At 35.5% G+C, this 13,962-nt stretch overlaps 1 protein-coding gene across 2 annotated transcripts in view; it reads left to right on the top strand.

The window, feature by feature from the left end:
• Positions 1-13,962, top strand: part of LOC110446003 (zinc finger protein DPF3-like) — a 19,822-nt gene that overhangs the window by 985 nt on the left and 4,875 nt on the right. Inside the window, exons 2-7 of one of the 2 annotated variants that reach the window (XM_021490931.1) lie at positions 2,187-2,350; positions 4,803-4,931; positions 5,379-5,587; positions 7,130-7,208; positions 8,733-8,864; positions 12,207-12,338. In XM_021490931.1, the coding sequence (XP_021346606.1) occupies positions 2,187-2,350; positions 4,803-4,931; positions 5,379-5,587; positions 7,130-7,208; positions 8,733-8,864; positions 12,207-12,338 (845 nt within the window). The remainder of the gene's footprint in view (positions 1-2,186; positions 2,351-4,802; positions 4,932-5,378; positions 5,588-7,129; positions 7,209-8,732; positions 8,865-12,206; positions 12,339-13,962) is intronic. The other variant, XM_021490932.1, reaches the window with a different exon arrangement.

Genomic DNA, 13,962 nt, shown 5'->3' with positions numbered 1-13,962 from the left:
CACCCTGATAATTATATAAGTGCTCTGTTCTTTCAATCTGCCGTAACAAAAATCCTGTCCTTTATAACTATACTCTCCACAATCACACGCTTGAACATGCTGATAAGACAAAGTATTTAGGAGTCACATTGCAACAAGACCTTAAATGGGAGTCGCATATAAATAACATCATTGGAAAAGCAAATAAGACCCTAGGCTACCTGAGAGGAAATTTAAAAATAAGCTCCAGGATCATTAAAGAACAGGCTTATAAGTCACTCGTCCGTCCATCTCTCGAGTACTCATAGCCTGTCTGGGACCCATACCTAAAATGTGATATTGAAAAATCAGAAATGGTACAGAGAAGGGCTGCACGTTATGTCACCAACAAATTTCACAACACCTCTAGCGTTGGTGCCATGTTATTAGATCTTGGTTGGCGCAGTCTTCAGGTCAGACGTAAAGATGCACAGCTCTCGATGTTATACAAAATTACCCATAACTTAGTTTCAGTCCAGCAGAACACTCTTACACCCCAAACGCGACAGACCAGATTCTCTCACTCATACTCCTACCAAACACTTCATTCCAGAACTACCTGTAGACAACAATCCTTCTTCCCAAGAACCATCTGTGACTGGAATGCTCAGTATTAAACAACATCTTTTTTTACCTAGTTATGTCACTGCCCCATCCTTTCCCTTCGTAGATCTCTGACATAATCTTCAACTAGGTGAAGTAGGTCAGTATACGGTAGAAGTAGAACCCAGGTTCTGACTCCTAGTCACTATTTTCTGTGGAGGATTAAACCAGGGATCCCAAGCTTCCCAGTCCGCTCTACTGATTAGGCTTAAGGAAAGTTCCCTCTTGCATGAAGCTAGAAATTAAAGTGGCTGAAATCATATGTAAGATTAAAATCTGCCAGACTTATGCATAGCCGACTAGCACACAGCGCATTCTTACCTCTGGGAACACAGTTGTGTTCATGAAACATAAAACCAGCAAGTTTTCCATCATTCACAACAGTTTTGATGACATTTTAAATGTCATAAAAACTGTTATTAATTTATTAATTTAAAAAATATATGTATCAAAGGGCAAACTGGTTTTAGAGCTAAACAACCCATAATGCTAACAGGTGTGGGGCCAAATGACCCCAGATTGCAAATACATTGTGGGTGCATTTAGAGTGACAAACCATGGCCACTGTTCCGTTGTACAACATAGTCTCTCAAGGGTTTCGCTCAAATGGATTTATTTTGGTAAATTTTACCAAAGTAACAGCATTAAAAAAACAACATGAAATGCATAAGATAACAGTACATTCTGATTCACACAGTAATTCCTATCAAACCTTTCCAAGTTTCCATTGAATTACAAGTACCCAGTAATGATTATGTATTTCTTCACTACAATATAGAAGATCGCTTTTCGTGAATCAAATGGATGAACAATAGCAGTTTCACAAATATGTATTACAGTACTTATATTAGACATTGTAAGAATCACCTACAAAATTCCTACCTCCTCTTCTTGTATACATTTGAAGTGGGGTTTCAGGAAATTATGATCTTCTGAGTTAAATTGTTTTGTCAGTGTAACTTATATTATACACAAATAAAATAACACATATAAAACAGTGTTCATTAAGGATCACTTATATCGATCTACTATCCTTTATAATATTTAAAAATCTGACCAAAATATATCTATTCCCAAAAGTTCTATATATCAAAATATATCTATTCCCAAAAGTTATATATATCAAAATGTCGTAAAATAGAGATCCCTCTATTACTACTCTCTAAATATTCATTCTTGTTTGAAGCACATCTAGTCTTCATGACCACACTGTCCAAATTGACCACACTAAATATAGACAGATCATTGGACCCAACATACAGGTTTACAACATTTTCACATGGCCTACACAGCACCCGTTTTTTCAGATTTGTTTTGCATTCAAATTAGTGTCGTGCACCCTGAAAATTGAGCTGAAATGTGCCAAGCAGAAGGCTGATTTCTGTTAAAAATGGACTCCTATAAATAGTATACCACCGTCGGTATACAAAATAGTAACCATTTAATACTTTATAATACACCTGTACATAATATCATCATACAATGACACTATCACAACAGTATATATATGTACCCGTCATACCCAGTATATTTTTTCTGTCTTATAATTAACTTTGTAATTTCAGTATGGGAGGGGAAACTGTATTTAAAGATATGACGGAGCACACAGCTAGCTTTAACACAAGGCTTTCACTTGAAAGAAAGCTCCGACTGCCCTTCCTAGACTCTCAGACGGGTGTTGCACAAAACCACACGAACCTGTGGCACCCCTACAGGAGTAGACAGCGAGGTAATAATTATTGTGACACTGGTATACACATAATATGTGTGACCCCTATGTATTTACACATAATATGTGTGACCCCTATGTATTTACACATAATATGTGTGACCCCTATGTATTTACACATAATATGTGTGACCCCTATGTATTTACACATAATATGTGTGACCCCTATGTATTTACACATAATATGTGTGACCCCTATGTATTTACACATAATATGTGTGACCCCTATGTATTTACACATAATATGTGTGACCCCTATGTATTTACACATAATATGTGTGACCCCTATGTATTTACACATAATATGTGTGACCCCTATGTATTTACACATAATATGTGTGACCCCTATGTATTTACACATAATATGTGTGACCCCTATGTATTTACACATAATATGTGTGACCCCTATGTATTTACACATAATATGTGTGACCCCTATGTATTTACATATAATATGTGTGACCCTTATGTATTTACACATAATATGTGTGACCCCTATGTATTTACATATAATATGTGTGACCCCTATGTATTTACACATAATATGTGTGACCCCTATGTATTTACACATAATATGTGTGACCCCTATGTATTTACACATAATATGTGTGACCCCTATGTATTTACACATAATATGTGTGACCCCTATGTATTTACACATAATATGTGTGACCCCTATGTATTTACACATAATATGTGTGACCCCTATGTATTTACACATAATATGTGTGACCCCTATGTATTTACACATAATATGTGTGACCCCTATGTATTTACACATAATATGTGTGACCCCTATGTATTTACACATAATATGTGTGACCCCTATGTATTTACACATAATATGTGTGACCCCTATGTATTTACACATAATATGTGTGACCCCTATGTATTTACATATAATATGTGTGACCCTTATGTATTTACACATAATATGTGACCCCTATGTATTTACATATAATATGTGTGACCCCTATATGTATTTAAGCAATGAATGTTTTAGCAAATGTTGTTATGGTCTTGTAACACACATTGCTATTGATGACAAACTTAATAAAGGTAGGGCTTTATGTTAGTTTGTCAGCAATAGAAATGTGTGTAATAGGACCATAACAATATTTGCTAAAATATTCATTATTTGTATTTACATTTTGATAGAGTATCTATGCTTTATTTAGTTATTTAGACAGTTCTTTAAACAGCAAATAAGTGTTGACAACAATGAAATTGATGACGTTACAATAGCAAATGACAATGTTGTTATAGTCTCACAACAACATTTGCCTTCTTTAAAGTATTGCAATAGAAGGATGCAGAACCAATGTAAAAATACATGTATGGGCAATCACCAGGCTAAGTGCCATGAAGTATTGGAGGTGTCATTTGTGTGCATATTTAAACATAATTTATGCAGCTACCCACTTTTGATTGGTTCATAAGTTTCTATGCAATAACTTGCCTTAAAATGATTTGATTAAACAAAAATTGGTGTGTTAATTAATATTCTTAATGACAAGTCTCAGACTAAGTTTGATTTTCAGACTGATTAATTCTGCTATCCACTTCCGATGGGTCAATTAATTTCTATTAAATAACTTTCCGTAAAATTATTCAATTTCAACCAAATTTGGTGTGTATGTGAAATTCAGTTTGTATCATTTAATGCCTATATGGCTTCTTTTCATGTGTATTTGGTATCTACACACTTGTCCACCAGAGTAGTAGGACAAGCCAGAGATTTCCCCGGCATGTCTACTTAGGATTCTCACACCTATTAAACTGTATGGCTGCATCAAACCACAATATTGAACAACAGAAATAACATTTCATGCAAGTAGGGTTTATAAATTCAATAGATATTTTTTTGTGTCACACTTTAGAGTGTTTGTGGACCTATCATTTTTTGAATGAAAACTGATAATTTTGAAGTTTTGGGACACGTTTATGAAATTTATGTTTATTTATTTCAGTTATTAAATATATGAAAAGTGTTTCGGAAGTAACTTTTTGAAAGTGAAATAAAGTGAATGTGTACGAAAGATTCCAGGTGTATGGTAGTCAGACAATCATGATAAAGTTTCTACAAAAATGATATCTAAAATGCTTTTATGGTATTAGCTTTGCAAGTTCTTTCATACAAACTATATAATATAATTGTACACAGATTACATATCCCCAAGTGCTTTAATGTAAATATCCATGATTGTTGTAATGAAAGGGGTATATAATACGATTGCCGTGTGAATGTGTTGAATCATTCAGGACCACATAGAAGGACAGTGTATACTGATATCATTTACAGAGGTGATTAGGAGAAAGAGTTCATCCTGTTGTCTTAGCAACATAGAAAGATTTCATCCTGTTGTCTTAGCAACATAGAAAGATTTCATCCTGTTGTCTTAGCAACATAGAAAGATTTCCGATTACACAAATTCTTGTGCTTGTTTTACAGGAAGTACATATGGTCAGATGTATTCTTATCCTGCTCTTCGCTGGAAGAAGAAAAAGCGACTGGCCTTTATGACGTCATCAGCAGATGTCAGCGTAACAAAAGCCAGCGATATAGAGACTGGAGAAGCAGGTAGCTTTATATTAATTACAAATCAGTTACGGCATTTATATTTCGTCCTTTGTCTTGCAAAAGGAGTATAAAATACATATTATTTTAATGTTTGACAGCCCCACCTATATTTCAGAAGAAATTCAGAACCAATACAAAAAAAACCCATTGTGAATGTTTTCATCCAAGATATTGTGTTATATTGATGATACATAACCAGTGATCAATCTACAATTTGTTTTCATGGGTCCTTTTCAACTGTACTACTCAAAACAATGGGTTCCACAATGTTAAATTTAAGTATTAAGTATTTATGTTTAAATTCTGAGTCCCATCAAAATTCTTTGAGTATAGGACTCAGGACTGATATCACTACATAACAGAACCTAAATGTATACTCCTATAATGCTACACTAATACACGTACAATGCTTCCAAGATATGATTATGAGGCTTCCTTGTTCTTGAGATATGCACCAGATCAGTACAGTTGAGAATCCTGCCATCCGGGGGGAGATTCATGTTGAGGATCTGGAGTACAAAAGTGAGTCGAGTAAGGACCGTTGGTACGATGAATACGAAAATCTTAGCGAGCCACCAGATGCAGGGGAAATAGTGGACGATCAGTCAGACATAAGTGACTTTGAGGAAACTTTCATCAAAAAGAAAAAGAAGAAGGTAAATATTGTATGTATTTTTACCTAAAATTAATAAATTTGAACTTGATACCACACCACATAGACACGTGCTTACATGGTGTGGTGTGTACCACACCATCTAGATACTCTCATAGATGGTTAGGTACCGCACCATGTAGATACTCTCATAGATGGTTAGGTACCTCACTATGTAGATACTCCTGTAGATGGCTAGGTACCGCACCATGTAGATACTCCCATAGATGACTAGGTACAACACCATGTAGATACTACTGTAGATGGTTAGGTACCACACCGTGTAGATACTCCCGTAGATGGTTAGGTACCACACCATGTAGATACTCCCGTAGATGGCTAGGTACAACACCATGTAGATACTCCTGTAGATGGCTAGGAATCACACCATGTAGATATTCCTGTAGATGGCTAGGTACCAGGCCATGTAGATACTCCTGTAGCTGGCTAGGTACCACACCATGTAGACACTCCTGGGGGTGGCTAGGTATCACACCATGTAGGTACTCCTGTAGATGGCTAGCTATCACACCATGTAGATACTCCCATAGATGGCTAGGTACCACACCATGTAGACACTCCTGGGGGTGGCTAGGTATCACACCATGTAGATACTTCCGTAGATGGCTAGGTACCACTCCATGTAGATATTCCTGTTGATGGCTAGGTATCACACCATGTATATACTCCTGTAGATGGCTAGGAATCACACCATGTAGATACTCCCGTAGATGGCTAGGTACAACCCCATGTAGATACTCCTGTAGATGGTTAGGTACCACACCATGTAGACACTCCTGGGGGTGGCTAGGTATCACACCATGTAGGTACTCCTGTAGATGGCTAGCTATCACACCAGGTAGATACTCCTGTAGATGGGTAGGTACCACACCATGTCGATACTCCTGAAGATGGCTAGGTGTCACACCATGTAGATACTCCCGTACATGGCTAGGTACCACACCAGTTGGATACTCCTGTAGATGGCTAGGAATCACACCATGTAGATACTTCCGTAGATGACTAGGAAAAACACCATGTAGATACTCCCGTACATGGCTAGGTACCACACCATGTATACTCTCCTGTAGATGGCTAGGTACCACTCCATGTAGATATTCCTGTTGATGGCTAGGTATCACACCATGTAGATACTTCCGTAGATGACTAGGAAAAACACCATGTAGATACTCCTGTAGATGGCTAGGTGTCACACCATGTAGATACTCCTGTAGATAGCTAGCTATCAATGATTTTATTCCCAGATATGACATGTATCATTAGCATTAAGATATATTTGATATTGTTTATATATCAAAACTACAACAGCACATAATCATATTGTCATTACTATGCATACAGTAAAACAGCACATTGTAGGTTTACAGTACTCTGTATACAGTATAAATAGCCATGCATACACTATAGATATTTTTAGAGATTTCACTTTTATTGCCGAAATGTATAGATATATAAGTTTCTCTATTGTTAGTGATTGTATTTTTGTGACTTCTCTATATTTCTTCAAATATTTCTTTGGTTTCAGTCAAATCGTGGACGAAAGAAAAACACAGAAAAGGATGTAAATGCTCCTGAGGAGAAGGAGAAGCCATATGCTTGTGGAGGTATAAGATTGAGGGTGCCTTATGGTTGTGAGAGTTTCCTATTTATCTGTTTTTATGTAAAGATATAGAACAGGATTGAAAAATATCAATGTATCTATTTAAATGCTTGTAGGAATTTCAAATAATCTATGCGCCTTGTGACTTAGTTTTTGAGAAAGCTAGTCAAGTTTCTAAGGATGCGTATGTTGTGACGGTAAAGTTTCCAACTGATCAAGACTTGTGTTAAGTTTTAATCATTCTATCATTTAAATCTGATATCTTTGATGTGTTATACACCTTTGGGGTTTTAAAATGACTGTGAGAACTTGTAAAAGTACTGCAGGCTATTTATGCTAAAGGAAGATTTAGCATGTGTAAAATAAAATGTGGAAGATTACATTAATCATTTTAAGATTTTGAATATTTCATTTTTTCTTACATAACTTTATATAAATATACCTGAGAGATAGTAACTATTTCCTGGAATAACAGGGGCTGCCACCGTTGTGAGCCTCTTAACTATTTGGAGTCTTCACTAAAGAGGACTTTTACTCTATGCATTTTTTTCTTTCTCCAATATCATGTAATTAATATAAAAGTATTGTTTCATTACATCAGTTTTGTTATATCACTGACTAGAAGTGGCATGTAAATAAGGGTGGGGGAGGTCAATGATTAATTTGTGTGTGTGTGTGTGTGTATGTAAGGGTGGGGGAGGTCAATGATTAATGTGTGTGCGTGCATGTGTGTGCGTGCGTGTGCGTGTGTGTGTGTGTGTGTGTGTGTGTGTGTGTGTGTGTGTGTGTGTGTGTGTGTGTGNATATCTGGCTAGTTACTACCAGATAGGCATAGACTTACAAAAAAGTCAGGTTTTGTCACTGCTGAATGACGAGCTCTTGATCCTCAGGTGGTACATAATATTACTGCCAGTCTGTTAGTGCCCTACACGTTGTCTTCATCTGTACCTACGTATGTACTCTCTGTACTGCCTGTCAACATCAGAAGGATCACAGTATTCAGACCAGTTTTGGGGACTTATATAGACATCACAAAATAATTTATCAATAATATTTTTTGAAATGTGGCATCTTTTACTAGAATCTCAGGAATCCGCCCTAAACTTCTATATACATTCAAAACATACAGAAGGTAAAGGACTTAGTTACAGGTAAAAGTTACAACTGAACTTGTTAATTATAAAAGTGCATTGAAGTACATGTATCATTAATTACACATTAGCGAAAATGTCATACCAAGTTCAAAATATTCAAATTCTGAAGGAAATCCATTCAATATAAAATGCATAAAGGGCTCCTGGATGATTTAAACTATTTTGGTACGATGCAGTATCGTGATTATAAAAAGATGTTATAACACCATGTTAATGGTACTTTGAAACTCTTCTTATTTTTCTTCTATGAATAAAGATCCAGTTTTCAGTCTCTGTCACAACTGTGCCCTTTGCCCACCACCTGTTTTACTATGTGATATGATGTCAGTAGTTATGTGAGAAGTACTGATATAAGCTGCCCTTCCTCCTGACAGCTTGTGGTGCTCGCTACAAGACGCGGCCTGGGCTGGCCTACCATTACACTCACTTCCATAACGGCATGCTGGATGAGGAGGTGCTTCCCCCCACTTCTCCCAAGCCCGCCACACGGACCAGCAGTCGTTCTGGTTTGTATTGTGTGTGGGCTGGCTTGTCTATCATCTGGTCTCCGTATAGCTTTCTGTCAGTTCTGACCTTACTTTATCTACCTGTTGCTGTTAATGCTGTAAATGTGGCGACCTACGGCTTTGTGTACCTATAGATGTACCGACAATAGCTGCAGTGTTATTTTTGTCTGTCACAGTAATATGAGCCTGCTGCTGTAATTTGTATCATTCATTGCTATTTGTATATGTCTTTGTTATTTGTATCTGTCGCTGGTTATTTATGCCTTGTCTAAATATGTATCTGTCGCTGGGTATTTTTGTCTTGTCTAAATATGTATCTGTCGCTGGTTATTTATGTCTTGTCTAAATATGTATCTGTCGCTGGGTATTTATGTCTTGTCTAAATATGTAACTGTCGCTGGTTATTATCTACTAATGATTGTATGTTAGATTATATTTTGCATGGCTATTGTAAACACAGTTTCCCTGTTAATATAGCATTATTACTTACAGAATGTACTTATCACTGTGTTTACACAGCTATCCCTGTACATATGTACTCATCACTGTTAACACAGCTATCCCTGTAAATATGTACTCATCAATGTGTTAACACAGCTATCCCTGTAAATATGTACTCATCACTGTTAACACGGCTATCCCTGTAAATATGTACTCATCACTGTGTTAACACAGCTATCCCTGTAAATATGTACTCATCACTGTGTTTACACAGCTATCCCTGTAAATATGTACTCATCAATGTGTTAACACAGNAACATGGCTATTGTAAACACAGTTTCCCTGTTAATATAGCATTATTACTTACAGAATGTACTTATCACTGTGTTTATACAGCTATCTCTGTAAATATGTACTCATCACTGTAAACACAACTATCCCTGTAAATATGTACTCATCAATGTGTTAACACATCTATCCCTGTAAATATGTACTCATCACCGTTAACACAGCTATCCCTATAAATATGAACTAGGTACTCATCACTGTTAACACAGCTATCCCTGAAAATATGTACTCATCACTGTGTTTACACAGCTATCCCTGTAATTATGTACTCATCACTGTTAACACAGCTATCCCTATAAATATGAACTAGGTACTCATCACTGTTAACACAGCTATCCCTGAAAATATGTACTCATCACTGTGTTTACACAGCTACCCCTGTAAATATGTACTCATCACTGTGTTTACACAGCTATCCCTGTAATTATGTACTCATCACTGTTAACACAGCTATCCCTATAAATATGTACTCATCACTGTGTTTACATAACTTTCCCTGTAAATATGTACTCATCACTGTTAACACAGCAATCCCTGTAAATATGTACTCATCACTGTTAACACAGCTATCCCTGTACATATGTACTCATCACTGTTAACACAGCTATCCCTATAAATATGTACTCATCACTGTGTTTACATAACTTTCCCTGTAAATATGTACTCATCACTGTTAACACAGCTATCCCTATAAATATGTACTCATCACTGTGTTTACACAACTTTCCCTGTAAATATATACTCATCACTGTTAACACATCTATCCCTGTAAATATGTACTCATCACTGTTAACACGGCTATCCCTGTAAGTATGTACTCATCAATGTGTTAACACAGCTATCCCTGTAAATATGAACTCATCAATGTGTTTACACAACTTTCCCTGTAAATATGTACTCACCACTTTCCATTTTTAGTATCCCTGTTTCATGACCAGTTCTATAGTTTATTAAACATGTGCTACCTGAAACCATTATCTCCTGTTTTATTTTATATTTTAATCAGACAGTGTTTTGTATTTACCTTTAGCTAGTCCTTGCATCTTGTTATAAAGGTACATTTTGGACTGTTTAATCCTGGTTTAAAACTTAGTACCTCCCCTCACAGAATAATATATTTTTGTTTAATTTGTCCTTTTTGCACCAATTAATTTTGACTTTACATTCCGTTCTTAGGAAATATAAGAAATCCAAAAATATAAACTGCTGTTTTTGTGTTATTGGTACTTGTTTTGTGTAATGTTGTGTGTGTTCGGTATCTGGTCTAAAGAGGTTCTGTCATCATGTGTCAATCTCTTCACACATACCTATATTGTGGCTATCCCTTTCATCATGTGTCAATCTCTTCACACATACCTATATTGTGGCTATCCCTTTCCATTATCATTCCTATTTTTCTTTTCTTTGAGATGTCCATCTCTCTTGAGCGAGCCCACGTCACAAACAAACACCGTTCTCAAGGTCATTTGAGATCTTCATTTAATGTATATTGGCACGAATATCTACCAGTACAGTAGACCCATTACGAATCTTTGTTTTGATTAAAGAAAAAAACATTTAACATTTCTTCCAGTATCAATCTGAGGAAATTATGGTAATTATTTGTGTTAAGTTTGTAAGATACATACCTTATTATTTATAAGTAACTAGTTATTGATGTTTTCATCATTGTCAGTGTATATCACTGCTGTGGTGAATTTACTGAAATATTCTAAAACTATCATCCTGTAGTATTTAAAAGTACTAAAATTTTGTCAATCAATCAATATTACCTGGTAAGTGTTGTGAAATATTTTGCCGATTCCTTTGTCCACTGAGAGGACACTTTTTTCCTCCGAAGATATTTAAGGTAATATACATGGGATGCTGTGAACTATGTATGTTTCATCATACCATAGTCATCATTGTACTGACAACCACTTGCTTGCATGTTTACGCTTGTTATGTGTTAGCATGCCTGTGCACTGTACCATATCTAAATATAGCTTGTGTAGGTTTGGTTATTTACATCTAGATTATCAAATTTATAAATTTTCATAACTCAGTTCTGTGTATTTTTAAAGCAATCACTATATAAGCTTAACCTATATACATATATTTATAATTATTTAGTATGTAAATTATAAAATATATATACATTATGTAAAGTCTGGTCATTTAAATTAATCATGGTAAGTTCTGTAAATGTTACAACTTCAATTTTGATAAAAATTGCTTTAAATATCAATGTATGCCAATTTTTTTTATCAAAGAACAAGAACAGGTACATTGGTCAGGAATTTACTTTTTCACCCAGAGTCTATCACAGCATTAAAACAAAACACCCAGAGTCTATCACAGCATTAAAACAAAAATTAAATCATATGATTTTAATTCCTAAAAACAAAAATACCTTGTTTCCAAGTATTTATTACACAAAGAAATTGATTGTAGTTTCAATGCAGTGATAAACTGGAGGTAAGGTTGTAAGAATTCCTGGCCCCATTTACCTGAGAAGAAGCTGTAAGCAATCTAATTGATGTGTTTCATTTATTGTAATCTTGTCATGGTTAGCTAACAAAAGCAACATTGATGACAAGATCTCGGCGAACAACTACTGCGACTTCTGTCTTGGGGATTCCTTGGAGAACAAGAAGAGCAATCGGCCTGAAGAACTGGTGTCCTGTAGTGACTGTGGAAGATCAGGTAAACTCACTCATCACTAATATCAGCTGTTAACACTTGGTTTAGTTACAAAGACGAACAGGGTGCTGTAACTATTCTGATTATTACACAGTAATAGCTTGGTTAAGTTACATACAGTAACAGAGTGCTGTAACTATTCTGATTATTACAGAGGAATAGCTTGGTTTAGTTACATACAGTAACAGGGTGATGTAACTATTCTGAGTATTACATACAGTAACAGAGTGCTGTGACTATTCTGATTATTACACAGTAATAGCTTGGTTAAGTTACATACAGTACCAGAGTGCTGTAACTATTCTGATTATTACACAGTAATAGCTTGGTTAAGTTACATACAGTAACAGAGTGCTGTAACTATTCTGATTATTACATACAGTAACAGAGTGCTGTAACTATTCTGATTATTACATACAGTAACAGAGTGCTGTAACTATTCTGATTATTACATACAGTAACAGAGTGTTGTGACTACTCTGATTATTACACAGTAATAGCTTGGTTTAGTTACATACAGTAAGAGGGTGATGTAACTATTCTGATTATTACATACAGTAACAGAGTGTTGTGACTACTCTGATTATTACACAGTAATAGCTTGGTTTAGTTACATACAGTAAGAGGGTGATGTAACTATTCTGATTATTACATACAGTAACAGAGTGCTGTAACTATTCTGATTATTACATACAGTAACAGAGTGCTGTGACTATTCTGATTATTACAGAGTAATAGCTTGGTTTAGTTATATACAGTAACAGAGTGCTGTGACTATTCTGATTATTACAGAGGAATAGCATGGTTTAGTTACATACAGTAACAGAGTGCTGTAACTATTCTGATTATTGCAGAGAGATAGCTTGGTTTAGTTACAAACAGTAACAGGGTGCTGTAACTATTCTGATTATTGCAGAGAGATAGCTTGGTTTAGTTTACACACAGTGACAGGGTGATGTAACTATTCTGATTATTACATACAGTAACAGGAGTGCTGTGACTATTCAGATTATTACAGAGGAATCGCGTGGTTTAGTTACATACAGTAACAGGGTGATGTAACTATTCTGATTATTGCAGAGAGATAGCTTGGTTTAGTTACATACAGTAACAGGGTGATGTAACTATTCTGATAATTACATACAGTAACAAGAGTGCTGTGACTATTCTGATTATTACAGAGTGAAAGCTTGGTTTAGTTACAAACAGTAACAGGGTGCTGTGACTATTCTGATTATTACAGAGGAATAGCTTGGTTTAGTTACATACAGCAACAGAGTGCTGTAACTTTTCTGATTATTACAGAGTGATAGCTTGGTTTAGTTACATAAAGTAACAGGGTGCTGTAACTATACAATGATGTAAGTACTCACTAGAAGTGCTGTAACTCTTCTGATTAGTACACAGTAATAGCATGGTTTAGTTACATACAGTAACAGAGTGCTGTAGCTATTCTGATTATTACATAAAGTTACAGAGTGCTGTAACTATTCTGATTATTACATACAGTAACAGAGTGCTGTAACTATTCTGATTATTACAGAGTGATAGCATGGTTTAGTTACATATAGTAACAGGGTGATGTAACTATTCTGATTATTACATACAGTAACAGAGTGCTGTAACT

The sequence above is a fragment of the Mizuhopecten yessoensis genome, unplaced genomic scaffold (genome assembly GCF_002113885.1).
Source record: "Mizuhopecten yessoensis strain PY_sf001 unplaced genomic scaffold, ASM211388v2 scaffold2441, whole genome shotgun sequence".
NCBI lineage: Eukaryota > Metazoa > Mollusca > Bivalvia > Pectinida > Pectinidae > Mizuhopecten > Mizuhopecten yessoensis.
The sequence above is the reverse complement of the archived record's forward strand: the minus strand, read 5'-3'. Positions and strand labels throughout refer to the sequence as shown.